This window comes from Scyliorhinus torazame, chromosome 11 (assembly GCF_047496885.1).
Source record: "Scyliorhinus torazame isolate Kashiwa2021f chromosome 11, sScyTor2.1, whole genome shotgun sequence".
Taxonomy (NCBI): domain Eukaryota; kingdom Metazoa; phylum Chordata; class Chondrichthyes; order Carcharhiniformes; family Scyliorhinidae; genus Scyliorhinus; species Scyliorhinus torazame.
Window position 1 is genome coordinate 30,532,651 of NC_092717.1, and position 26,971 is coordinate 30,559,621.

The 26,971-nt window shown below is 48.5% G+C and overlaps 1 protein-coding gene across 4 annotated transcripts in view; it reads left to right on the forward strand.

The window, feature by feature from the left end:
• Positions 1-26,971, forward strand: part of LOC140385213 (regulator of G-protein signaling 22-like) — a 198,201-nt gene that overhangs the window by 167,005 nt on the left and 4,225 nt on the right. For 3 of the 4 annotated variants that reach the window (XM_072467116.1, XM_072467118.1, XM_072467119.1), the window contains exons 23-27: positions 827-988; positions 3,232-3,378; positions 6,046-6,066; positions 8,383-8,542; positions 25,475-25,573. In XM_072467116.1, the coding sequence (XP_072323217.1) occupies positions 827-988; positions 3,232-3,378; positions 6,046-6,066; positions 8,383-8,542; positions 25,475-25,521 (537 nt within the window). In that variant the 3' untranslated portion in view covers positions 25,522-25,573. Of the gene's footprint in view, positions 1-826; positions 989-3,231; positions 3,379-6,045; positions 6,067-8,382; positions 8,543-25,474; positions 25,648-26,971 lie in introns of those variants that run through there. The other variant, XM_072467117.1, reaches the window with a different exon arrangement.

Sequence of the window (26,971 nt, forward strand, 5' to 3'; positions counted from 1 at the left end):
CAGGTAGGCTTTTGTAACAATCGACAATGGTTTCATGGTCATTGTTAGACTTTTAATTCAAGATTTTTATTGAATTGAAATTCACCATCGTCAAGGACAGCATTGTGGTGCAGTGGTTAGCACTGCTGCTTCATGGCGCCGAGGTCCCAGGTTCGATCCCGGCTCTGGGTCACTGTCCATGTGGAGTTTGCACATTCTCCCCGTGTTTGCGTGGGATTTTGCCCCCACAACCCAAAGATGTGGATTGGCCACCCTAAATTGCCCCTTAATTGGAAAAAATGAATTGGGTACTCTAAATTTAAAAAAGAGAAATTCACCATCTACTGTGGTGGGATTCGAACCGGGTCCCCAGGGCGTTGTTCTCGGTCTATGCCTTCGGAGTCCAGTGACAATACCACTACACCACCACCGGCAAATGTTGAAATCATATTTTTGAAAGTCCAAGTTATGGACATTAGGAGCAAATGTGGCCCCTTGAAGGACTCTAATTCCCCAGCTTTAGTCTGTCTGAGAAATGACCTTGAAGCTCTATTGCCTTTTGATTTGTAGCCAGCTTGCTATTCATTCTTGTTCTCTGACTTCCCTTGTCCTCATCTTAGTCATGCATCTACTCTGCAGCACCTTATGGAAGGATTTTTGCAAATCAGATTCATTATGTCTACTGCTACCCATGTCTATCCTTTCTATGACTTCCTCAAAGAATCCAAGAAGGTTGGCATTGTCCATTGAGATGTCTAGCTGCAGATATTCTCAATTGGTTGATTTGATGATCTGGATTTCTCAGGCATATTTTAATTTGCAAAAGTAATAACGTTTCCCTCCGCAGTTGGCCGTTTTTGATACTCTGTTCAAAATGTGGCCAGAATTTTCTGACTTCCGACGTAGACTCGCTCTTGAAAGCAGCCTGCCAGACTTAGAGGAGAAAAGCACGAAGGATCAAGAGCTGACACAACATGAAAGCACATATAAGAACGTCTCTATGATGAAGGTAAAACTAGCTACAAAAAGGAGTTGTTTTGAAATAGGTGGGATGTTAAACTCAGAATAATCAGAATAGTTGAGAGGTCAGCCAAGAAAGCATTGAAATTGTCAAGACAGTGAGAGGTCCCAGGAGAAGAGTTCCAGACATGGGAAAGGGAGAGGGGCCAGGGAGAGATCCCAGGAGAAGAGTTCCAAGTTCTGGAGAGGAAGAGGGTACCGGAAGAGGTCCCAGTTAAGAGAGAGGAGCAGAGAAAGAGGTCCCAAGCAGAAAAGGAGCTGCTGTTGGCAGACTTTAAGTTGTGACCAAAGAGAGATCAGAAGAAACACTGGTGATCGAGAAAGCCAGCAGAACGTTTGTGGCGCTGCGCTGTGGGCTACTGGGGCAAAGGAACCCTTTGAATCAGTAGCGTCCTGCTCAGCCTGAGCGAAAAGCTGATGTTGGGCTTGTGAGTTGACGCTGGAGTGCCGACTCGGGAATCCAGGGGAACAGAATCTCAGGAGACAAGATTGAACCCCTGTGAGGTGAAGAGTTAATGGGGCAGTCAGAGCTGGGGCAACCTTTGGAGAGACTATCAAGGTGAGATCTTTGAAGGTGAAGATTGGAATCCCTTGTGAGAGAGACAGAGTTTTCACCAAATTAGTCGTCTCGCAGTGTTTACTTATATCTGCATGGGTTGTTGAGAAACCTGTCTTGGTCGCATCTGACATTTATCGTGCAGTATGATGTGTCCAACCACTGTTTGCGTGTTAATTCACATATACCCTGTATTAACCGTGTATGCCAGAGTATAAAGTAGATATTATAAATTGCTTTATCTTTATGACTTTGTGTTGTAAAGTTTATTTAGTTTTCTTTGAAACCCATAGATTATTGAATATAGAAGATTCTTGTGGTAGTCACCACTGTTTGTATGATACGTATACGAGAGGTAATACGGTAAGGCTCCTGTACTACAGGTACGGGGGTAGATCCCTGCCTGCTGGCTCCACCCAGTAGGCGGAGTATAAATGTGTGTGCTCACCGAGCTGCAGCCATTTTGGCAGCAGCTGCAGGAGGCCACACATCTCTGCTTAATAAAGCCTCGATTACTCTCTACTCTCGTCTAGTCGTAATTGATAGTGCATCAAGTCTTTTGGCAAGTGTCTTGAATCTCAAACTTTGTCGACTTTAAATAAAAAGTTACTGGTCCCAAACCGGATCATAACACCACAAACCCACTGGGTGTGACTGAGTCAGGAGATTGATGCTTCATTCTGTAAATGAATATAACACTGAGCAAAAATTGGCCCCCGTCTCCGCTTTCACCACCAAAGGACTTTCCAGACTAAAACATGGTAGCACAGAATAGTTGCCGAAAGGTGAAGTTTCACTCAGTATCTCTCTTTGTAACCCACATGATGCCCTTCACCTACTTAGAATTAAACACAAGTGATATGCAATTAACACCCACATCAGAGATTCCACTGAACTTCTGATCTTAATTGTTTTTCTGTGAAGAAGCGCTTAGCTCGAAGGATGAGCACTTTACCACAATTTCGTTTCACACTGGAAGTTAGGGAATGGTAACATCAAAAATGTTCTGCTCCCAAGAGTGAATATCAAAATCCAAATTAAAATTAGCAGTGTTCGGCACGGTGGCACAGTGGTTAGCGCTGCTGCCTCACAGCACCAGGGACCCGGCTTCAATTCCGGCCTTGGGTCACTGCCTGTGCGGAGTCTGCACGTTCTCCCCGTGTCTGCGTGGGTTTCCACCGGGTGCTCCGGTTTCCTCCCACAGCCCAAAGGTGTGTAGGTTAGGTGGATTGGCCATCCTAAATTGCCCCTTAGTGTCCAAAAATTTAGGTTGGGTTACTGGGTTCACGGAGATAGGGTGGAGGCATGGGCTTAAGCAGGGTGGTATTTCCAAGGGCTGGTGCAGACTCGATGGGCCGAATAGCCTTCTTCTGCACTGCAAATTCTATGATTAGACATCTATGTATGCCTTCTCACAGCTAGCTTAGGAATGGCAGTATTCAAGGCCTGGGGATAAATTGCAGGCCCAATTCCCACTTGATGTATGATCAGAAGGAACTCGAGTAATGAGAGAGCAACAACATAAATCACAGCTACAAGGGCACAATTGGATTCTATAATGTAAGATGTTAGTTTATTATATGCAGCATGTCACTGAGCTGCTGAATTTTATCGATTTAATTTTTCACTCCTGTCCATATAAAGTGACTCACTGAACATTTGTTGATTTTATTCAGGTTGGCAAATCTGAGCCTGCCAAACAGCTACATTCCCTGGATATTGGCAGCAGGTCCAGTGGAAGCCAACTCTCCTTAAAGGGTGGAAGTGATAAACCAACACAAGATCAGAGTGAAACGAAGGCAGGAAGTGCTGGAAGCGTTCAGGTCAGACAGCATCTACGGGGTTGGGGAGATGGGGAAACTTTGAGTTAAAAGTCCTGATATTTATGGGCAGGGTGGGACGGTGCAATGGTTAGCACTGCTGTCTCACGGCGCTGAGGACCCGGGTTCGATCTCGGCCCCGGGTCACTGTCCGTGTGGAGTTTGCACATTCTCCCCCTGTCTGCGTGGGTTTTACCCCCACAACCCAAAATATGTGCAGGGCAGGTGAATCGGCCACGCTAAATTGCCCCTTAATTGGAAAAAAATGTATTTTTAAAGAAAGAAACATTTATGGGTAGGGTGCGTGGACAGACTGGCAAGACAAGGGACTCGGACTCATTATATATTTTTCCTTCCGTTTCCTTTCAAATTGAGAGACGGGAAGGAAACCCAGCAGCAAGAAGCCACAGCCAGGAACATTTAGGGAGGGAGAGGTTGGGTTTGGTGGATCTGGGGGTGGTTGCCAATGGTGGCCACAGGAAGGAGAGGACTAATCCTGAACCTCCTAATCCACAAGAAGAACTGTAAAAGGCACTTACCTTTCTAAGCTGGCAACTTCCATTTCACTGTTGGGTTTCCTGAGCTGTGACTGTTCAATTAAAATCAGGTTCCCGTAAGATCCTGATTAATAAAGTGCCCCATAGCCCCCAAGGTGTGACTGTTGCATGACTAGTCATCTGCCGTCATAAAAATGGTAGCAGACGTGTGTGCAATGGGTTGGGGTTGCACTCCCAGTTTTAGATTGTTAACCTTTACCCCATTTTGTCCTGCCCGTTATTGGGGGTGCGCGGGGGGGGGGTTAATATCAAGGCCAATCTTCCAGGTAGGTGACCTTCCATCAGAAGTGAAAGAAGTTCAAGATTTAATAGCTTTTAAACAAGCAAACAGTCAGAGAAAAAGGGACGCAGAGGAAGAGAAAGCAAGGAATGGGAAAGCCTTGCAATGGGATGGAGAGCAGGAGTGATTAAATGACAATAGGCAAGAGTGATGGTAAACCGACACAAAAATGAAATAATGGTGGGTCCAATGGAGCTGGAGGGGATCTCATAGAAACTTAGAAAATTCTAATAGAATTAGACAAGTTGGGTTCAGAAAGAATGTTCCCTCTCATGAGATTCAACGGTCTCGTCATGTCACCAAGTTGGGCGTGACAAGGCCTTTAGCTGGCACGCCTCATCTAGCCTACTCATACAAATATGTGAGCCTGGGGGAAAATTCACTGAGCAAACCACCTTCTCCCATGCTCATTGCACAATCTTGCACAGAGCAGGGATTCCCTCAGCCTGAAATATGCCTGCTGTTCTCTGCTGCAACTCTTCCAGCAGAAGACCCAAGGTGCCTTCGTTGAATATGGACCTTCTGGCCACTTCCTTACCCACCTTCCAGGCTCATCCTTGGAGATTTGCTGCAGCTAAAAAGAAAACGGACCACCTTTCGGTATGAATTGTTCAAGCGTTGTGCTTTCGGAAGGTGTGCAGGATGTCTGGTCTAATCCATCATCCTAGATTTGTCCTGTTTCTTGTGTACGGGACACATCTGGGCAATTTACCATATTGCCGGGCTGATGCCAGTGTTGTAGCTGTACTGGAACAGCTTGGCTAGGGGTGTGACAAGTTCTGGAGCACAAGTCTTCAATACTAATCGCCAGAATATTGTCAGCCTTTGCAGTATCTAATGCCTTCAGCCGTTTCTTGATATCACGTGGAGTGAATCGTATTGGCTGAAGACTGACACCTGCGATGCTGGGGACCTCCAGAGGAGACCGAGATAGATCATCCACACGGCACTCCTGGCTGAAGGTTGTTGCATATACCTCAACCTTGTCTTTTGCACATATGTATTGGGCTCCTCCATCATTGAGGATCAGGCTATTTGTGGAGCCTCCTCCTCCAGTGAGTTGGTTATTTGTCCACCACCATTCATGGCTGGATGTGGCAGCACTCCAGAGCTTAGATCTGATGCCTTTGTTGTGGAATCGTTATGGTTGGTACATGGATACCCTGGAGTATTAATTGTAGGGCGAGTGTGAACAATTCTTCCCCAGGATCCTCACCCAATCGGCAGCCTGAGCGATGAGCCTGGCAGCTTGTCAGGCAGGCCAAGCTGCAACCTAGGAGCAGGTAGATTTAGTGATGGTGGAGGTGAGAGATTGAGGATGGGACACTGTGGGTAGAGTGTAAAGGAGGTGTTGGCAATTGTAGGGGAGTGGATGACAGATCATGGGGGAGAATGGGGGTTGATTGTCAGGGGACGATCATGGCGATGAGGGTTCACAGCATTAGCTGTTGCATCTAGTTGTATCTCGCTGGTTCTACATATTGTTTTACTTTTAAATAAATCCATTGGTTTACCTTGTGCACATTGGCACAGAGACTGATATTTCCTGCTTTTCAAAGAAGATGTGAGATTGTGGTGGACATCCTATGTAATTTATGTGGTATTAAAAAGCTTCACAAATGAGTAATTATAAGACCTGTGGCATACGTTCCCAGTCTGAAAGGTGTAAGGGCACACGTTTCAGCTCATAGCAACTTTGGTCAGCCAATAGAAATTGTCTTTATGCTGTGAATACAAAATTAATTCTTTGAAAATGCCTGAATTGCAACACACACATTCAGAATGTTTAGTTGCAAAGTTTTATGACTTTTTTTCTTCAAATTTTCTTGGCAGGGTTCAAAGCAGAGTCAAAAGGTAAGGAATGAAGGAACTATTTTCTCATTGCCAAGAGCATTTCCAACATTTTCTGTGTGTATTTCTGTCTCCTTATTCCCCTGGTTTGTTTTATGGCCACCTGCGCATTGTTATGCGGCAAAAATGTGGTTTCTGATATTTGTACATTTGACGCCACAGTTACAGGGTGGGAATTTATGCCCTCTACCCCTACTAGGCATGTTTTCTGTTGGGAGGGGGCATATAAAATATGTTATATCTTCTCATCCACCCCTGGCGTGGTCTGAATAAAGGAGGGTGAGGGACTGTTGGATTAAGGCACCCACTAGGCTGCTCACCCTGAGGTCTTCTGAGTCCTTAAGTGGCCAATTATTACCCACTTAATACCCTCCATTCTCCTCCACTGCCACAAAATGCTGCGCAGGTGAGCGATAGTGAGAACTCTTTTTTTTTGCACAACTGTTTAAAAGGCGGTAATGAAGGGGGTTAATCATTCGTGGTGAAGTGGGGGTGGGGGTGGGGGGTGGGGAGTTGCCCTATACACATCATGTACAGCCTCCCCAAGATGTATGCGCCCCTTTGTGTCTTCCTGCCTGGCCACCAAAATGCACCGTCCCTTTATAGTGCTTGTTGAGTCTGCCTAAAACAGCATAGCAGAAGATGGTCACCTGGCTTGAGGACACAATGAGGTCTGAGAGCAGCCGGGGGCAGCAAAGCCCTGTACAATAATTTCTCTATATCAATAAACCCGTTTTGTTCTGAACGAAGCCTGAAGAGTCTTGACTATGCCTGAAGTGCTGTTACACAACACCCCTGTCTTCTATCCTTAAGAGTGCCCAATTCCTTCCTGCCATGAAAACCTGGGACACGCCTTATACCGGTCACCTTTGCTCTCCCATCACGGGGCTTGCTTGCAGTCCCAGCAATGCCCACAACTAAGGTCTGGCGCTGCCGGGATTGCCAGAGCAGATTGGGCAGTGCTCTCAGGGGCAGGATTTCCTCAGGCACTGGGGCAGAAATCTGACTTTTATCCCATTAAGGCCAACTGGAGAGCGTTATGGCTGTGCTGTCATTACTACCACCCATTCTGAGCCATAGTAAACCATCCAGTCCAGTTTGTTATTTATTCTCCATGGGAACCTCCTCCCTTCCTTGCTCTGATCAGCACAACACTCTATTCCCTTTTCCCTCGCTTGTTTATCTATCTTAGCTCTAATTGCACTTGCACTATTTTCCCCAATTACTTTCTATTTTTTCCCAATTCCCTATTTGATTTCTTGGTGATTACCTGATATGGATGGTCGCCAGTTTTGCTCTTCCCCACAAGTGGAATCTCTAATCACTCGAACTGAAATTTTTATAACTCTAAAGACTTCGATAATGTTGCCCCCTCAGGATTTTCGCGTCTAAAGACCTTGCCTGCTAAACCAAATTAAAGCCTGGGAGCGCTTTCCAAGCTCGCTTCTTACATCTGTACATCTTAGATTAATTTTCTTCTCTGGTGTGATCTTTTCAGGAGCCAAGTAGTTCATCAGCCACCTTCTGCACCACAATGCCTGTCAGATTTTTAAAAATATATAATGGGGCAGAATTTCACGCTTCCCTTCAGGAATCCACCCACCCAAACCCAGATGCAAGTTCACGCTTGAACGGGAAACATGCTCTTTCACCTATTAATGCCCTTTAGCGGCCACTGAATAGCCATTTAAGAGCCTTATCCCACGCAGCCACAATTTTTAGGCTGGCAGATAGGGTGGGAAAGTGACAATAAAACTTTTCCACATCTTGGTCGGGGAGGTGGGGGTGCGCCTCACACTGAAGGTCCCCTCACAGTTGGGGCGTTCTCCTTCTCAGGCCCTTGGAGCTCCGGGACTCCTCCACCGACGGCCTACCTCTCCGAAGCTGTGACAGGCCCCCCTCACCACCCCCGCCCGGGGGTCCGCTACTCTCCATCCCCCCCCGGGACTTACCTTGAGAATGGTCTTGCCACTCCGTCCCAGGCAGAGCATGCGGTACTACTTCTCGCCAATCAGATTGGCTGACAGCTCTCACAGCCGGGGCCACATTCCAAGGGTGGATGTAAGTCCTGCCCACTGCCAATCAACGCTCAAGTGAGTGTTAAATGGTAGTGGGAGTTCAAGAATCAGCTGGTGCGCGTTATGTGCCGATCGCTCCTTAATACCTTACACATGGTGTCATTTGAGGGGTGTGGTGGGGGGGACGGGACAGGGGTTGGAGGGGGGTTACTAATTATGGACTTTATACTGTGGGAAACAAAAATGGTGCTTTTAATTGCAGTCAATCAGAAACCCGATTTTATTTCATTTTCCTGAACAGCTTTCCTGGTCTTTTTCCAAATATATTGAAGCCCTCAACAGAGAGGAGGCATTGATTATGAGGGCACATGATGTTGACAGAAGAGAGGATCACAAACACGAGTCTAGAAAACACGTGGCTAGTTCGGTGCTGTCTGCTCCAATAAATATTTTCCCTCCAGGTAAGCCCAATTGTAAACAGAAAGTGAAATGCTTGTGACAACACTGGGACACCTGCCTGACCACCGTGACGAATACCCAATAGCGTTATCTCTCCTCAAATGGTACACCACTGACAGCACTGTGCTGTATTTTTCAGTCGTTCTTGTGAAGGGAGTGGCCCCGGCATGCCCAGCATTTACTGCTCATCCCTAAATTCCCTTGGGAAGGTGGTGGAGAGCTGCCTTCTTCAATTGCTGCAGTTAATGTAGTGCAAGTGCTGTTGGGGAGGAAGTTCCATGATATTGAAAGAAAAGGTTAGTTCCAAGTCAGGATGGTGTGCGATCCCATGCATCTGCGGCCGTTGTTCTTCTAGGTGGTAGAGAGCACTGGAATTCTACGGTAACTCATCTCAAGCCTATTCACCATCTAAAATCACAAAGTGGTAGAGGTCACGGGTTTGGAAGGTGCTGTTGCGGAGCCTTGGTGTGTTGTTGCAGTGCATCTTTTAGATGGTACACACTGCTACCACTGTGTGCCAGTGGTGGAGGGAGTGTATGAATATATGTAGCTTCTAGCAAGTATAGTTGAACCACTTTACAAGCCTGACTGATAATCTTAGATTGGCTGTCCGTGTAATTCGTAGCACACTGAGGATTGTTCAACAAGTGCTGCCCAATTGTGGAAACATATCTAATGTTAGACATTATATCCTGAGTTTCGAAGCATGGGCTGGTTGGGCATGGTCAATACCCAGCCTTTTGAGTATAGTGAAAGGGACATTATTTAGTATGATCTGCCAGTCATTGGGATGTATGGCACATGGACGTGGCATCACAAAAGCAATAAAATTTATATACCACATTGCTCATTTGTGTGGTAGACGGAATGTCTTTTTGGCTTGATGGCAGCGTCCTGTTGGTGGAAAATACCACTGGTTGCTGCTGCATAGAAGCAGCATACAACGACTAACGTTTTCTGTTCCTCAAATCAGTCTCATTACCTCTCTTTCCTTGATGTGCTTGTTGAGAAATCCACTAATGCGTTCTCCTTTTCTGTCTACCGCAAGCCTACCTTCACTGGGTAATATACATGTTGGAATTCCAAAAGCTACACCAACTATAAAGTTGGCCTTATTGGCAATCTCCTAAAAGTAGGGCCTGAGCCCTATTAAATTCTCTCTATGTAAGCTTGGGCACATCATTGCTCTTCTGTGGGATAATCGCTACCCTGATCCGATCATTGCTCGCTGTGCATTGTGCACACTCACTAATGGGCCCAAGGCTGCCATGTTTGGACCTGGAAAGTGCCAATTCTACCTCAAATTATGCTGGAACGATACAGTATGTCAAAAACTTGAGACAACAGGTGAAGCTAACCTTTTCACCCTGCTACTATACTGTAGAAATACGAGTGTATTTTCCACTGATAAGGTGCTGTGATCAAGCCAAAAGAGATTCTTCCTACAACACAAATGAGTAATTGAGTATATGAATTTCAATACTGGTGCATTGCCAGGTACATAACCCAGTGATGGGCAGATTATATCAAACAGCACATCCGTTCAGCTGCTCGCACGTATTGACTCTACTCAATAAGTCCTTCCATGTAAAACTCAGAACATAGGGCGGGATTCTCCGACCCCCCGCCGGGTCGGAGAATCGCGGGGGGGGGGCGGAGTGAATCCCGCCCCGCCAACGCTGGCTGCCGAATTCTCCGGCGCCGGTTTTTTGGCAGTGGCGGGGATCGCACCGCGCCGGTTGGGGGCCGTTGGCAGTGCCCCCCCCCGGCGATTCTCCGGTCCCCGGTGGGCCGAGCGGCCGCCCGTTTTCGGCCAATCCCGCTGCCATGGATTAGACCAGGTCCGTACCGGTGGGACCTGGTTCTGAGGGCGGCCTGTGGAGTACTCAGAAGGGCGCAGGCGGATCCGGCCCCGGGGGGGGGGGGGGGGGGGGGGGCACGGTGGCCTGGCCTGCGATCGGGCCCACCCATTTGCGGGCGGGCCTGTGCCATGGGGGCACTCTTTCCCTCCGCGCCGTCCGGTGTGGAGAAGAAACCGCATGCGCAGGAATCACGGCAGTGGTTGTGGGAACACGCTGGCGCTCATGCGCATGCGCCAACTCGCGCCGGCCGACAGAGGCCCTTCGGCGGCAGTTGCCGCGGCGCCAACCACTCCAGCGCCGGCCTAGCCCCCGAAGGTGCGGAGGATTCCGCACCTTCCGGGCAGCCCGACGCCGGAGTGGTTCACGCCACTCTTTCGCGCCGGTACAAGCCGCCCGCCGAATAACGGAGAATCCCGGCCCATGTCTAAAGTCAGATGTGATCTCATGGTTGGACAGCGCTTGCTGAACAATCCTAAATGTGCTGAGAATTACACTAACAACCAATTTAAGATTATTAGTCAGGCTCACAATGTTGCACACTTGTGCTTGGTAGAAGTGAGATACATTCAGATGCAGCGTTCGATACTCTGCAGGCCAAAGGAGCATGTCCAGGCATTGCACCTTTTTTGAATTAAACAAAAACGTGGGAGACAATAGTTCCCTGGTGCATTCTCCATGGCAACACCTCAACCAATCAGGGTCAACTTGCCAACCAATCATCACCACTTCTCATGCAGTATAAATTGGTGCTCCCTTTAAAATGTGACATGTTTTCACCTGTCCAGGATGAAAAGCTTTGACAGCATGTCCCTTTTGTTAACAATACTCAAGCTCTGTAATACCAAGCAACTGCTAGCATTATTTATTAATTAATGAACATTGTTAATGAATTGAATTTAAAGTGCTGTGGTGGGATTTGAACTCATGTCACTGGAGCATTAGTCAGGGCCTCTGGATCACTCATCTAGTAACATTTTCACAATGTCCCTGTAACTAGCGCATCTATATTTGAAGCTGCATCTACTAGCACAAAGGGTGCTGATTGGAATGGAGATGGTTACTGGCAATACTAAAGCCTTGATGTGAGGGAAGCATATCAGGTCCTCTCGATGACCGTCATGATGGGATTTTCTTAAGAATTCATCTTGGCAGTAATTACCCTTGTCATACATTCTGCAGTTGGTACATTAAAGAGAAAGAACTTCACGCTCTTCCAAAGAATATTCTTCTCCTTTAAGGCTGGTTTGCAGCACGGTAGCACATTGGTTAGCACAGTTGCTTCACAACTCCAGGGTCCCAGGTTCGATTCCCGGCTTGGGTCACTGACTCTGCGGAGTCTGCACGTTCTCCCCGTGTCTGCGTGGGTTTCCTCCGGGTGCTCCGGTTTCCTCCCACAGTCCAAAGATGTGCAGGTTAGGTGGATTGGCCACTCTAAATTGCCCTTAGTGTCCAAAAAAAGGTTAGGTGGGGTTACGGGGATAATAATAATAATAGCTTATTGTCACAAGTAGGCTTCAATGAAGTTACTGTGAAAAGCCCCTAGTCGCCACATTCCGGCGCCTGTTCGGGGAGGCCGGTACGGGAATTGAACCCACGCTGCTGCCTTGTTCTGCATTACAAGCCAGCTGTTTAGCCCACTGTGGTAAACCAGCCCCTTAAGCTGTTCTTTTAACATCCATAAGGTGTGGGCTTAAGTAAGGTGCTCTTTCCAAGGGCCGGTGCAGATTCGATGGGCCGAATGGCCTCCTTCTGCACTGTAAATTCTATGATCTATGAATATAGAGTGAACTTTACTTTGCACCTAAATATGGCATGACTTGAGAATAGTATGGTAAAATCTGTTCTATTCAGAATTGAATGAAATGTGCGCCAGAAGTTGGTTGAAAGGAATCATTGAGATGCCAGCAAAGATTCTGTTTGTTGTTTGACAGTTGTTAATTTGCATTTTGGGGGCAAAAGTATGGATTTGACGAGGAGAAAGTTTCAACTTGGGTATAAAACATTCATATTTAGAAAATTATTGAGCACCGGATCTAGTTGGTCAGATATTCAAGCTTAATTCATGTGTTCTCACGTGCCATCTTTAAATCTGTTCGGAGTAGATGTAAAACCGGACAATCTCCAGAGCAGATTTAGAACATTACATTCACAATATAGTCGTAATAGTCTTTGTTGTCACAAGTAGGCTTACATTAACACTGCAATGGAGTTACTGTGAAAAGCCCCTAGTCGCCACATTCCGGCACCTGTTCGGGTACACAGAGGGAGAATTCAGAATGTCCAAATGACCTAACAGCACATCTTTCGGGACTTGTGGGAGGAAACAGGCGCACCCGGAGGAAACCCACGCAGACACGGGGAGAGCATGCAGACTCCACACAGACAGTGACCCAAGCCGAGAATCAAACCTGGGACCCTGGCGCTGTGAAGCAACAGTGCTAACCACTGTGCTGCTGTGCCTTAGCCATGTCCATAATAGTTGACCCCAAGCCTGGGGTAAATTACCGAGAACCAGAATTTTCTGGCATAGGTCATGAAACAGTGACACTGGTGTGTTGCTCTTCAGACGCTGCGGCACCAGTGGCCTGACAAAGTGTTGTGATGATGGAATATTACTGTGGTGCATTTTAAGAACAGTGCTGCACTCTCAGTGTACAAAAGATGATATACTGAAAATGAATAATTAAAGGGTAGTATCCAGGTCTTTTTTTAAAGAATATTTTTATTGTAGAGTTTTGTTTATAACAAACAAAACAAAATATAATCAAAATACAGAATAGTAACATGAAGAAATGGGTATTTACAAAGTATGATATTAGAGACAAATATGTCATGTGAGTGTTATGGGCCAGGGTTTAGAGAACTCCAAAGTGTATCATGGGGTTCACCTGACCCACAACTTTTAATAGATTGTGTAATGGGGAGCACACGGCCCACTCTACAGATGTGGCACGGCAGAAATGGAAAAGTATTTTTTGAAGCAAAACAATGTTAATTCTATGGACTCAAGTTAACCTTTTTAAAATATACAGTGAACATCTTAGCAACTATTAATTCAAATACAACCCCCCAAAGAATACAACACTAAGTAATCCTTTAGCTGTCCTTTTAACATCCATAAGACTTAAAAAAGAACTTTTACCAGAAGCACATCAGGTTAAAGTCACTACTGAGAGCAGTTATTAGTTTTAAATCACCAAAAGATTGATTTACAGTTTTTAGATTACAGAGAGAGAGACTAATACCCCTTCTGGCTGTGACTGTAGCTATCCAGCTCTGAAAGCGAAACTAAAACACACCCTAACTAAAACACAGCCTAAAACAAAAGTAAAAAGCTGACAGATAGCCCAGCTCCACCCACACTCTTTTCTTAAAGGTACATTTCTTAAACACTCATTTCTTAAAGGTACTCTCACATGACAAATACTAAAAGGAAAAAACAACAAAAGTTCAACAATTTGCATGGCAATGTTACAGTAATGCTGCTTGTAAGCATCCGTCCCACGGGTGTAGTGCAAACTTTTTTTTCTTCATAGTGGTGTAGATGATGTCCCCCCGCCCCCCCAACTCCGTTCCACTCCTCTCTCCTCTGGCTAATCCTCCCACCCCTCAACTGCTGGTCACGAACAAGGCTTTGAAGATGTTGGTGAACTGCTTCCACCTGACGTGGAACCTTCACCCGATCCCCTGATGGCAAATTTTATTTTCTCGAGCCTCAGGAATTCGGCCAGGTCGGCCAGCCAGTCTGAGGCCTTGGATGCCACTGCTGATGTCCATCCGAGTAGGAGTCGTGCCGGGCTATCAAGGAGGCGAAGGCCAGGGCACCGGCCCCCCTCCCCTCAAAGCGTTCTGGCTGTTCTGACACCCCGAAGGCCACCACTAATGGGCATGCCTCCACCCTGACCGCCACGGCCCCTCCACTCTCGCTTTACCTCTATTCGTCAGCTTGTCTGCTAGTGTGTTTCAGCCCCCCCACCCCCGGAAAAGGAGCACTATAGTCCCGACCCATCTGAACCCCCACCACACCAACCTTGGCCCTGTGTCCTCCCTTCTAGATATCACCCTGCCTGGGGCTAGCGGAGGGTTGACCCTGGTGCCCTCAACAGAGTGCCAGTCCCCTCATCGCCCTGCTGGCCTGGCCCCGCTGTGTGCTGGGGTCCGCCACATGGCTCTACCTCCCAGTGTTTCTCGAGCTCCATGCGCTAGCTTGCAGCAACAATACCTGTGATCCTTTCCCTGTGGAGCGAAACGTGGCCTGTTTACCCACCCACCGCGACATAGGGTCGCAGGGATAGAAACCACCCAAATGATATGGAAGAGTGAGGCAAAAAAACAGGCAAGAAGCCAGACCCAACACAAAACTATTCCTTCGAAAGAGAGAAAGATATAGAAAAACCGGAGAGCAATTATTCCCATATGTAATATACACCTCCCCCACCGTTTATAGAGGTTCATAGTTTCGTGCCTTCCTGATTACTTCTTCCCAAGTCCTTTCCTCTGCACAAAATCACTTGCTTCTTCCGACATGTTAAAGGAATTGTCCCTGTCATTATATGTGATCCAAAGTCTCACCGGGTATAGCATGCCGAATCGCACTTTGTTCTTAAAGAGTGCAGCTTTGGCCCCATTGAACTCTGCCCAGTGCTTGGCCAGATCAGCCCCAATGTCCTGAGAGATCCAGATGATGTTTCCTTACATGACCACATGATCCTTGCCCAACTCAGGACCCACTCCTGTACCTGTGCAGTCTTGTGATTATTGCCCGCAGTAATTCCCCCAATTCCATTTTTTGGTGGAGCGACCTGCGGGCCCGATCTACTTCCAAAATTTTGGTGAAGCCCTACTCCCCGACCATTTTGCCGAGCATCTTCGATACGATACGAGTTCGATTACGACCTCGGGTGACTGTGTGGATAGGAACTCGGTTGGGCTCCTACCTTCTGTGCCCTCTGATAGTCCGCCATTCCAGAGGTTTTGATGCTGGGACCTGTTCTCCGGGTCGTCCACCTTTCCCTTCAGTGTCTTTTGGGTTGCCGCCAACCTCGTTATCTCGGCCTTCAGCGAGGCGAACCGCTCGTCCTGCTCAGTGGGCGCTTCCTCCAGGTAGAAGAAGAAGAAGTTTACAGCATGGAAACAGGCCCTTCGGCCCAACCAGTCCATGCCGCCCAGTTTTCACCATTAAGCAAGTCCCAGTTGCCCGCACTTGGCCCATAACCCTCTATACCCATCTTATACCCATCCAGGTCCCGGATCGTTGCTCCTTGGACCTCCAGTTGTCGCTCCACCCTGTCCATTGCTCCGTGTATGGGGGCAGTGCGGTCTTTTTTTTTTATTTTTAAAAAATATTTTTATTCTCCTTTTTCACATTTTCTCCCACATTTACACCCATCAACAATAAACAACAGTCAGCAAGATATGTCAATCCCCATAATAACAACGATCCCATTCCCCCACCAACCCCCATACATCAGCCCGCATGTTTACATAAACAAACGACAAAAAGGAATCAGGGATTATCCGTAGTCACCCTTAATCTACACAGCCCCGCTCCCCCCCACCCACCCCCCCAACTAATGTTCGATGTTATCCAGTTCTTGAAAGTGCATAATGACTTCCGGGTGCGGCGATGACCAGCTGAGTCGCACATTTCGGCAGCTCCCTGTGAAACGGAGCCATTCCGGTATATGCAACTGAGGGCTTTTGCGAGGCAACAGGTGAGGGAATTCCCGCAGCTCCCGACACAAGAGGTGCAGGACAGAGTGATCTCAAAGACATGGGTGGGGGATGGTAAGGTGTCAGATATATATAGGGAAATGAGGGACGAAGGGGAGACTATGGTAGATGAACTAAAAGGGAAATGGGAAGAAGAGCTGGGGGAGGAGATCGAGGAGGGGCTGTGGGCAGATGCCCTAAGCAGGGTAAACTCGTCGTCCTCGTGTGCCAGGCTAAGCCTGATTCAGTTTAAGGTATTACACAGGGCACATATGACTGGAGCACGGCTCAGTAAATTTTTTGGGGTGGAGGATAGGTGTGCGAGGTGCTCGAGAAGCCCAGCGAATCATACCCATATGTTTTGGTCATGCCCGGCACTACAGGGGTTTTGGATGGGGGTGACAAAGGTGCTTTCAAAAGTAGTAGGAGTCCGGGTCGAACCAAGCTGGGGGTTGGCTATATTTGGGGTTGCACAAGAGCCGGGAGTGCAGGAGGCGAGAGAGGCCGATGTTTTGGCCTTTGCGTCCCTAGTAGCCCGGCGCAGGATATTGCTAATGTGGAAAGAAGCCAAGCCCCCGGGGGTGGAGACCTGGATAAATGACATGGCGGGGTTTATAAAGCTAGAGCGGATTAAGTTCGTCCTAAGAGGGTCGGCTCAAGGGTTCACCAGGCGGTGGCAACCGTTCGTCGAATACCTCGCAGAAAGATAGACGGAATGGGAAAAAGAAGGCAGCAGCAGCAGCCCAGGATCGGGAGGGGGGGGGGGGGGGGGGAGGAACCAGAAGGACTCTCAGGGTTGTTAATATATACTGTATAGTATGTATAGGTCGTTGCTACAGATAATTATATATTGGACTGTTAAATTATATTTTTGGAGAGTGTTACTTGTGACAAGGCAGTTGCCAATTAGGGCTAGTTTTCATTTTTGTTATTTATTATTTATTCATTTTTTGTTTATAAAATAGGTCATTGTTATTTGTGTTGTTATAATATTGTGTAAAGGATGCACAATGTACTGTGTTGGTTGACCAAAAATTTTCAATAAAATATTTAATTAAAAAAAAAGAAAGTGCATAATAAATAATGCCCATGACTTGTGGAACCCCTCCAAGCTTCCCCTCAGTTCGAACTTAACCTTCTCAAGGGTCAAGTATTCCAACAGGTCCCCCCACCACGCCAGGGCACTGGGTGGAGAGGCTGCTCTCCATCCCAGCAGGATCCGCCTTCGGGCGGTCAACGAGGCGAAGGCTATGATATCTGCCTCTGCCTCCCGTTTCCAACCCTGGCTGGTCCGACACCCCGAATATGGCCTTCTGGGGACCCGGGTCCAGTTTCACACGCACCACCTTGGAAATTACCCTAAACACCTCCTTCCAGTACTCCCCTAGCTTTGGACAGGACCAAAACATATGAACGTGATTCGCGCCCCCCCCCCCCCCCCGCAACGCTCACACACATCCTCTACTCCTTCAAAAAATTGGCTCATCCTCACCCTCGTGAGGTGCGCTCTATATACCACCTTCAGCTGTATCAGCCCTAACCTCGCACATGAGGTGGAGGCATTCACTCTCCGGAGCACCTCACACCAGACCCCCTCCTCTATAACCTCTCCCAGCTCTTCCTCCCACTTTGCTTTGATCCCTTCCAGTGGTGCCTTATCCTCTTCCAGAATAGCTCCGTACACCGCTGTCACTGCCCCCTTCTCCAGTCCCCTTGTCGTCAACACCTCCTCCAGCAATGTGGAGGCCGGTTCCTCTGGGAAGCTCTGTATCTCCTTCCTGGCAAAATCCCGAACCTGCATGTACCTAACCACTTCTCCCTGCTCTAGCCCATACTTCACTTCCAGCTCCCTCAATCCTGCAAACTGACCCCGAAGAAACAAATCTTTTAGCGTCTTAATCCCCTTCTCTTCCCATTTCCGAAAATTTCCATCCCATCTCCCTGGCTCAAATCTGTGGTTCCCCCGAATCGGCATTTCCCTTGACCCTAAACCCAACCCGAAGTGTTGGCGAAACTGCCCCCAGATTTTCAATGAAGCTATTATTACCGGACTCCCTGAATATTTCCCCGGAGCTATCGGGAGCGGCGCTGTTGCAGCTGCCTTCAGCCCCGACCCCCTGCACAAACTCTCCTCCATTCTGACCCACTGAGAATCAACCCCTCTGACCCAGCTCCGCACTTTCTCCACGTTCGCTGCCCAGTAGTAGTACAACAGGTTCGGGAGACCCAAACCCCCTGCCTGCCTTCCCCTCTGCAGCAGCACCTTTCTCACTCTGGCCACCTTCCCTCCCCATATGAATGAGGTAATCCTTCCCTCAATCTCCCTGAAAAAAGACTTTGGCAGGAAAATCTCAAGGCATTGAAAATAAACAGGAATCGCGGCAACACATTCATTTTAACCACCTGTACCCGACCCGCCAGTGACAGAGGAAGGCCATCCCACCTTGCCAGATCGGCTTTCACTCTCCCCACCAAACTAGTGATGTTGTACCTGCGAAGCCTTCCCCACTCCCGGGCAACCTGCACCCCCAGATACCTAAAATGAGTCCCTGCTCTACGGAATGGCAACCCCCCCACCCCTGCCCCCACCCCTGGCCAAGACACCACAAAGTACACACTCTTGTCCAGGTTCAACTTGTACCCCGAGAAAGACCCAAATACCCGCAGTAGCTCCAATATTCCTCCTATCGATGCACTCGGCTCCGACACATACAGCAGCAGGTCGTCGGCATATAAGGACACCCTATGCTCTCTCCCGCCCCCCCCCCCCCCGCACTATTCCTTTTCATGCGCCCGAACTTCTCAATGCGATGGCCAACGGCTCAATCGCAAGTGCAAACAGCAGGGGGGACATAGGACATCCTTGTCTCGTCCCACGGTGGAGAGAAAAGTATCTCGAACTGATATTATTTGTGCGGACACTCGCCTTTGGTTCCTTATATAATAGCTTTACCCAGTTCACAAACCTTGGTCCAATCCCAAACCGCTCCAGCACTGCCATCAGGTACCCCCATTCTACCCGATCAAACGCCTTCTTGGCGTCCAATGCCACAACTACCTCTGCTTCCTTTCTTTCCGCCGGTGTCATAACTACGTTGAAAACCCTCCTAATGTTCGAAAACAGCTGCCTCCCTTTCACGAACCCCGTCTGATCCTCCCCTATCACCTTCGGAAGGCACTCCTCCAGCCTACCCGCCAGTACCTTCGCCAACACTTTTACGTCCACATTCAGAGGTGATATGGGCCGATACGACCCACACTCCGTCGGATCCTTATCTTTTTTTAGTAACAGGGAAATCGATGCCTGCCCCAAGATTTGCGGCAACACCCCCACCATCAGCAGTGCCAACCTATCCTTAAATTTTTAATAATATTCCACCGGAAACCCATCCGGCCCTGCCACCTTCCCCGACTGCATCCTCCCAATCGCATCCTTTATCTCCTGCTCCACTATTGCTCCTTCTAATGTAGCCCTGTCCCCCTCCCCTAGCCTCGGGTACTCCAACCCATCTAGAAATTCCTGCATCTCACGGTCTCCCCCGAGTGGCTCTGACTTGTACAACCTCTCATAAAACTCCTCAAAAACCTTGTTAATCAGCACTGTGGCCACCACCAACTTCCCTGCCCTATCCTTCACCTGAAGAATTTCCCTTGCCGCTGCCTCCCTCCAGAGCTGACCTGCTAACACCCGCCTTATCTCCATGTTCATAAACTGCACCCCTTGCTCGTCTCAGTTGGCGCACCGCCTTCCTGGTGGACAGTCGGTCGAAGCTCGCCTGTAGTTCCTTCCTCTTTTCCAGCTTCGCCGGGTCCCCATCCTCTGCATACCTTCTATCTACCTCCAACATCTCATCTATTACCCTCTGCCGCTCCAACCTCTCCTCTTTATCCACCCTGGCCTTAAACAAAATTACCTCACCTCTCACCACCGCCTTTAGAGCCTCCCAGACGACTGCCTTCGACACCTCACCCGTACAATTGAAACCTACATATTCCTTAATTACCTTTTCAATTTTCTCACAGAACACTTGGTTCCCCAAAAGCCCCACATCCAGTTTCCACCCCGGTCCCTGCGCTGCCCCCTTCTCCAGCACCATATCCACTCAATGTGGAGCGTGATCTAACACTGCAATTGCAGAGTATTCAAACCCCTTGACTACAGCCAGCAAAGCCTTCCCCACCACAAAAAAGTCGATCCGTGAGTATACCTTATGGACCGCTGAGAAAAACGAATACTCCTGTTCCCTTGGGTGCAGGAACCTCCAAGGGTCGACCCCTCCCATTTCCACCATTAGCCCAGCCAGCGCCTTCACCCCCCCCCCCTGATGGGACCAGCGAGCGCGGTCGTGATCTGTCCAACCTTGGCTCCTGCACCAAGTTCCAGCCCCCCCCCCCCACAAACAGCTCATGCGTGTCCAAGTCGGGAATAGCCCCAAACACCTTCCTCGCGAATCCCACATTGTCCCAATTGGGACCGTATACACTTAACAGCGCCACTAATCTCCCCTCCAGTGCCCCTGTCACAATCACATATCTACCCCCCTGATCTGCCACCACCTTCTCCATCTGGAAGCGTACCCTTTTGCTGACCAGCACCGCTACCCCTCGAGCCCTTCCATCAAATCCGGAGTGAAACACTTGGCTAACCCAGCCCTTTTTAAGTCTCACCTGATCCTTCACCCTCAAGTGAGTCTCCTGCAGCATTGCTACATCGGCTTTCAAACTTTTAAGATGTGCAAGCACCCTTGACCTCTTGACCGGACCTCCTAGCCCTCTCACGTTCCACATGATTATCCTTACTGGGGGTCTCTCACCACCCCCCCGCCTTTCTTATCCACCATCACCATACCACCGGGCCCTGCCCCATAAGCCTGACCCGCCCCTGTCCATTGTTAACATCGAACCCCTTCCCCCCCTCCCAAGAACCCCCCCCTACAAAAACATTCCCCAACATCCATCCCTCCACCCCTTCTTGCTTACCTCGTAGGCCCATTGAAGCCTACTATCCAGGCTCCAACGTCCGCAGTCCTCCTCTCACCTCACCCCCGTTCACTAACTGACTTTAGTTAGCTAGCGCGGGTGGCTCCCCCCGCCAAGACCTCTCGCCCCCTTCCACCCAGTCCCAGAGAAAGAAACACCAAAACAAACCCAACAATGCAACCCCTACAATTCACTATCATAACATTTAACCGTCGCAACACAGAACGCCATTAACTTGAACTCTGTAACAATGCAAAGAGAAGTAAATTTCAATACAAATCAGTAAAAAGAAAGTTGTAACATTTGTACATTTTACAGCCGCTCAAACAGAGTCCGCAGTCTCTCTTCCAGTTCCGCTTTCACGTCTGTCCCAAGCCTTCTGCCCTCACGAACGCCTCAGCCGCCTCCGCTGTCTCAAAATAAAAGTCTTTGCCGTTATATGTTACTCTCAACTTCGCCGGGTACACCACACCAAATTGCATCCCCTTCTTGTACAAAGCCGCCTTCACTCGCCCAAACGCCGCTCGTCTTTTTGACAATTCCACCATCAAGTCCTGGTAGATCCGAACCGCAGTACCATCCCACAGCACCTCACGCTCCTGCTTCGCCCAGCTTAATACTTTCTCCTTCATGCAAAACTTATGGAAGCATATAATTACTGTCCTTGGCGGCTCGTTCACTTTGGGCTTCGCCTTTAATGACCGATGAGCTCGGTCTAGCTCGTACAGGGTGGGGCTCTCACCCTCCCCCATCAGCTCCGCCAACTTCTTAGCAAAGTATTGCGTTGGCCTTGGGCCCTCTGTCACTTCGGGCAATCCCACAATTCTCAAATTGTGCCGCCTTGAGCGGTTTTCCAAGTCTTCCAGCTTGGCTCGGAGTCCTCTGTTAACCTCCACCACCCTCCGCAGCTCGTCCCCCATCGAGGTGACCTGGTCGCTGTGTCGTGTCACGGCCTCCTCCACCTCCTTCATCTTCTCGCCCTGCTCTCTCACCTCGGCCGATGCCTTTGCCACCTCCACCCTCATCAGGCCGATTGCCTCCTCCACCCATGACCTTAACACGACCGCCATCTCGTTCCTCAAGGCCTCCATGTGCCTCACCAAATGTTTTTCCAGCTCCACTGCCATCACCTCGGTCATCTTCTCCACCGTAAGTAGTGCGGCCCCACCTTGCAGTTCTGCTTCCGCCATCCTGTCAACACTTTTGCTCGTCTTCTCCTTCGGCGGCGAACCCGCGTTTCCTCCTTTCTTCGACGCTGCTCTTCGCATCCTTTAGCGGCTTATTGTTTTTTATCTTCTTTCTTTTCTCATCTCTCCCCCTTCACCCTCCTGCCCTTCATCAATCTGACATTCTTCTCTTTTGAAAGTAAAAAAAAAAGTGGAGAGGGATAGAAAAAAAAAACTTTTACCAAACTTCCTTAAATCTTCTTCCTTTCTCCTCTGCATTCACCTGGGACCAGGCTTCAACCTTCTCTCTTCTTCCTAGGTGGGAGCCATCCAACGTGGAGCACCCTCCCTACATGGTGCCCTGGCCTCAGGCCTGCCACCTCTGCCTCCTCGTAGCTCCGCCCCGCTACTCTGACCTGCCGCGCTTGCTGCTCGTGGCGGCCCCAAAGGTCGACGATAATCGTGGGGTGCGTGAGGACTCGGGGATTTCCCCGAAATCGCCGCGAATCGCAACCACCGGCGGGAGCTCTTGTTGCTGCGGCCGCCCGGCTCGCCCACGCCACCGGAAGTCAGGGCAGTGCGGTCTTGATTGCTGACTTCATCACCGATATGAGGTCCTCCTTTACCGCCTTCCTATGCTTTTGGAGTTCATAGAAGCCCTACAGTGCAGAAGGAGGCCATTCAATCCCTCGAGTTTGAACCGACCCTTCAAAAGACCACCCTACCTAACCCCAATTCCTGTCCTATTCCTGCAAGCCCACTCCAAGGGGCAATTTCGCATGGCCAACCCACCTAACCCGCACATCTTTGAACTGTGGGAGGAAACCAGAAAACCTAGAGGAAACCCACGCAGCCACCCAAGGCTGGAATTGAACCCGGGGCCCTAGCGCTGTGAGGCAGCAGTGCTAAACACTGCCACCGTGCTGCCCTGGAGTTTTGTGGAAATGAACTCCATCAGCTTCCCCGTCAATGACTATGTCGGAGTTGGCAACTCTGCTGGGATCGCCATGGTCATGTTCAAGTTCACGTCGCTACGCGGGTCCCCCCCTCTCCAAGGTTGGGGTCTTTCTCCCTCTGCTTTTACTCCCCTAGCAGTTTGACTGTTGGTGCATCGGCATCTCAAATCAGGTGGGTTATTGATGGGGGGGGGGGGGGGGTCGATTGCTAGCATGGTGCCTGTTCATCGGGAGAAAAAGGAAGTTACAAGGTGAGAGACGCCTTTCGTGCGACCACTCAGCTCATGGCTGCCACCGGAAGTCTTGGTAGCTAAAGGTCTTAAATGCCAGCGGTTCTTTCTCAAGGCTGTCTTGCAGCTGAACTGAAAAGTCACCACATAATCTGTGACAAATTTAAGTTCCAGCGTACCACTCTGAACGCATGTACAGTGCAGAGTAATGTTGTGATCTGTAAAACTTCAGATCTCTGATAGTGTACCATCTGGTGACAGTTGTTTCGGTGTGAGGCAGATTAAAGTGCAACTTCATCCTGTTTGTACATTGGGGTAGGTTACAGACTTATCACAGGCAGCGGCACAAAACAAGTGATATCAGATCGGACCTGATATCCAGTTTCATTGCTGAAATATTCATAACGCTACTATTTTTTAATACTGGCTGACTAATATTCAGATTCAATTACTAAATAAAATGATTCACAGAAGTAAAAATTTAGGCTAAAGTATCATAGAGCAAATCAAAAATCTACACCACATGAGCTGTTTCTCCTAAAACACGAGTAGAATCTTTTTATCTACATAAGACTGACAAGATCCCTGCCTAGTTTGTGCGCACAGGGCAAGAGGTCGCAGAGGGCAGAATTTGGCATGCGTTAGAAGTCGTTAAAAGATTGTTGCAAAGGTTTGATGGGATGTTGCTCCTTAAAGGTACACATATGGCAGCATAGAACATAAGAACATAAGAACTAGGAGCAGGAGTAGGCCATCTGGCCCCTCGAGCCTGCTCCGCCATTCAATGAGATCATGGCTGATCTTTAGTGGACTCAGCTCCACTTTCCGGCCTGAACACCATAACCCTTAATCCCTTCATTCTTCAAAAAATTATCTATCTTTATCTTAAAAACATTTAATGAAGGAGCCTCTACTGCTTCACTGGGCAAGGAATTCCATAGATTCACAACCCTTTGGGTGAAGAGGTTCCTCCTAAACTCAGTCCTAAATCTACTTCCCCTTATTTTGAGGCTATGCCCCCTAGTTCTGCTTTCACCCGCCAGTGGAAACAACCTGCCCGCATCTATCCTATCTATTCCCTTCATAATCTTATATGTTTCTATAAGATCCCCCCTCATCCTTCTAAATTCCAACGAGTACAGTCCCAGTCTACTCAACCTCTCCTCGTAATCCAACCCCTTCAGGTCTGGGATTAACCTAGTGAATCTCCTCTGCACACCCTCCAGTGCCAGTACGTCCTTTCTCAAGTAAGGAGACCAAAGCTGAACACAATACACCAGGTGTGGCCTCACTAACACCTTATACAATTGCAGCATAACCTCCCTAGTCTTAAACTCCATCCCTCTAGCAATGAAGTACAAAATTCCATTTGCCTTCTTAATCACCTGTTGCACCTGTAAACCAACTTTTTGCAACTCATGCACTAGCACACCCAGGTCTCTCTGCACAGCAGCATGTTTTAATATTTTATCATTTAAATAATAATCCCTTTTGCTGTTATTCCTACCAAAATGGATAATCTCACATTCGTCAACATTGTATTCCATCTGCCAGACCCTAGCCCATTCACTTAGCCTATCCAAATCCCTCTGCAGACTTCCAGTATCCTCTGCCCTTTTTGCTTTACCACTTATCTTAGTGTCGTCTGCAAACTTGGACACCTAACCTGGAAACAGATACAGAGAAAGATAACACAAGCTGAAAGGCACTACCAAGATAATACAGACCAATAGTACCATTACTGGGATAGATTTGTCTTGTACGTCAACTGCTTCTACAATTACTACAACTTTCCAATGCTAATGCTTATCATGCACAATCATACTTCAGCACATCATACATTCAACATAACTTGACAGCCTTGCCACACATCTTCAAATTGAGTGCCAAAAGAAAATGAAACCAAAGAGATTGGTGGTATTCTTGAGTTATGAGTCTTCAAACTATGTTAAGCCCTTCAGTGCTCCTTCTGACAGTCGACCTTCTATCCTGGGAGCTTCACATTAACAATAACTTTTCTCTTCATAGATCCTCCAAGCAACCAAAATGCAGCAAGCGACTTGAATCAGAATTAATCAACTCTATTTTATCACAACTTAATGAAGCACAAAGTGAACTCATCCTACGGTGGGTGTTGCAAAACCAAATTTTAAAGATGTGCTTACAACAATTTGCCGAGATAAAATAAAAAGTTATAAATATTTGTCTTCATATTTAATAAGAATAGAAATTAATATGGTTAAATTACATGGACTATCAAAGCTATGTCTTTGAAGAAAACTGTACATACCGTAATTTTGTAATACAGTGGGAGCATGTATTCCAATCATGCTTCAGCTATGCATTGATTCCCAGTCAAAAGTGTTTCTGGTTACATTTTTTGTTGGTTAATTGGTAAACACGAGAATATCTTCCCTGCCAACACTGGCTGCCTTAAGGCACATTTTTTGTTTCGAATTTAGAGTATCTGATTACTTTTTCCAATTAAGGGGCAATTTAGTGTGGCCAATTCACCTACCTTGCACATCTTTTGGGTTGTAGGGGTGAGACCCACGCAGACTCGGGGAGTTGCCTTAAGACACATAGGGCGCGATCTTCCCAAAAGGTAACAAAGTCCCCCAGTGAGCATGTTTAGCCACGTGTTTTCCGGCTCTCACAGTGCCGAGAAACGCTACTCGTGTTGAATAAGGGGCCTAAACGTGGAACGCGCGGCCGAGGCTGCAAATAGTCCCGTTTGTTACAACGGGGAGCTCTGCTCGCCAGAACTGCCCGTTGTAGCAAAAGATCGGAATACCATTTAAAAATGGCATCCCAATCTCCCAGGGCCACAAAAAAGTCCCTGACCTCCCCCACAGCCCGAATGCAACATAGGGGTCCCGCCACACCCCACCCGCCCAACACCCATAGTGGGCAACCCCAGCCCCCAATCATACACATACAAAAAGTGCCAACTTTGCAACTTGGCAGTGCCAAGCTGGTACTGTGGCAGAGCCCCTGGCAGTGCCAGGGCAGCTTGGCAGCGCCAGGCTGTCACCCAAGTGGCGGTGCTCAGCTGGCACTGCCAGGTACCCAGGTGGCACCAGCAGTGCCAGGGCACCAGCCTGCCCAAAGAGCAGGCAGCTGGGGACCTCCGATCCCCTTGGCATGCCGTTCCGTCTGGTCCCATTTGTGGGGATCAGTACCAAACGGCACTCGCCCCAGGATTCCGAGGCGAAGGAATTGAATCCCAGAGCCTCAGGTACCTTGAGAATCTGCATATTAGAGTAAGGTTTACTGCCTCGCTCTAATATGCAGATTTTCCAAAAGCTCATCCTGCCCATTGTGGGCAGGATTCTCCTTGCATCGCCTCGCGAAACTGCATTGAATCTCGCGAGCCGGGTGGATCCCGGGTGCGGGATCTCCCGGCTTTCACCGACCACGCTGCGCCACAGAGAGATGCTTTTCTGGCGTAGCTTGGCCGGAGGATTCTGCCCATAGCGTTATCTCGGCTGTGGAGAAATGCCTTCTATGCTTTGCAGTGTGATA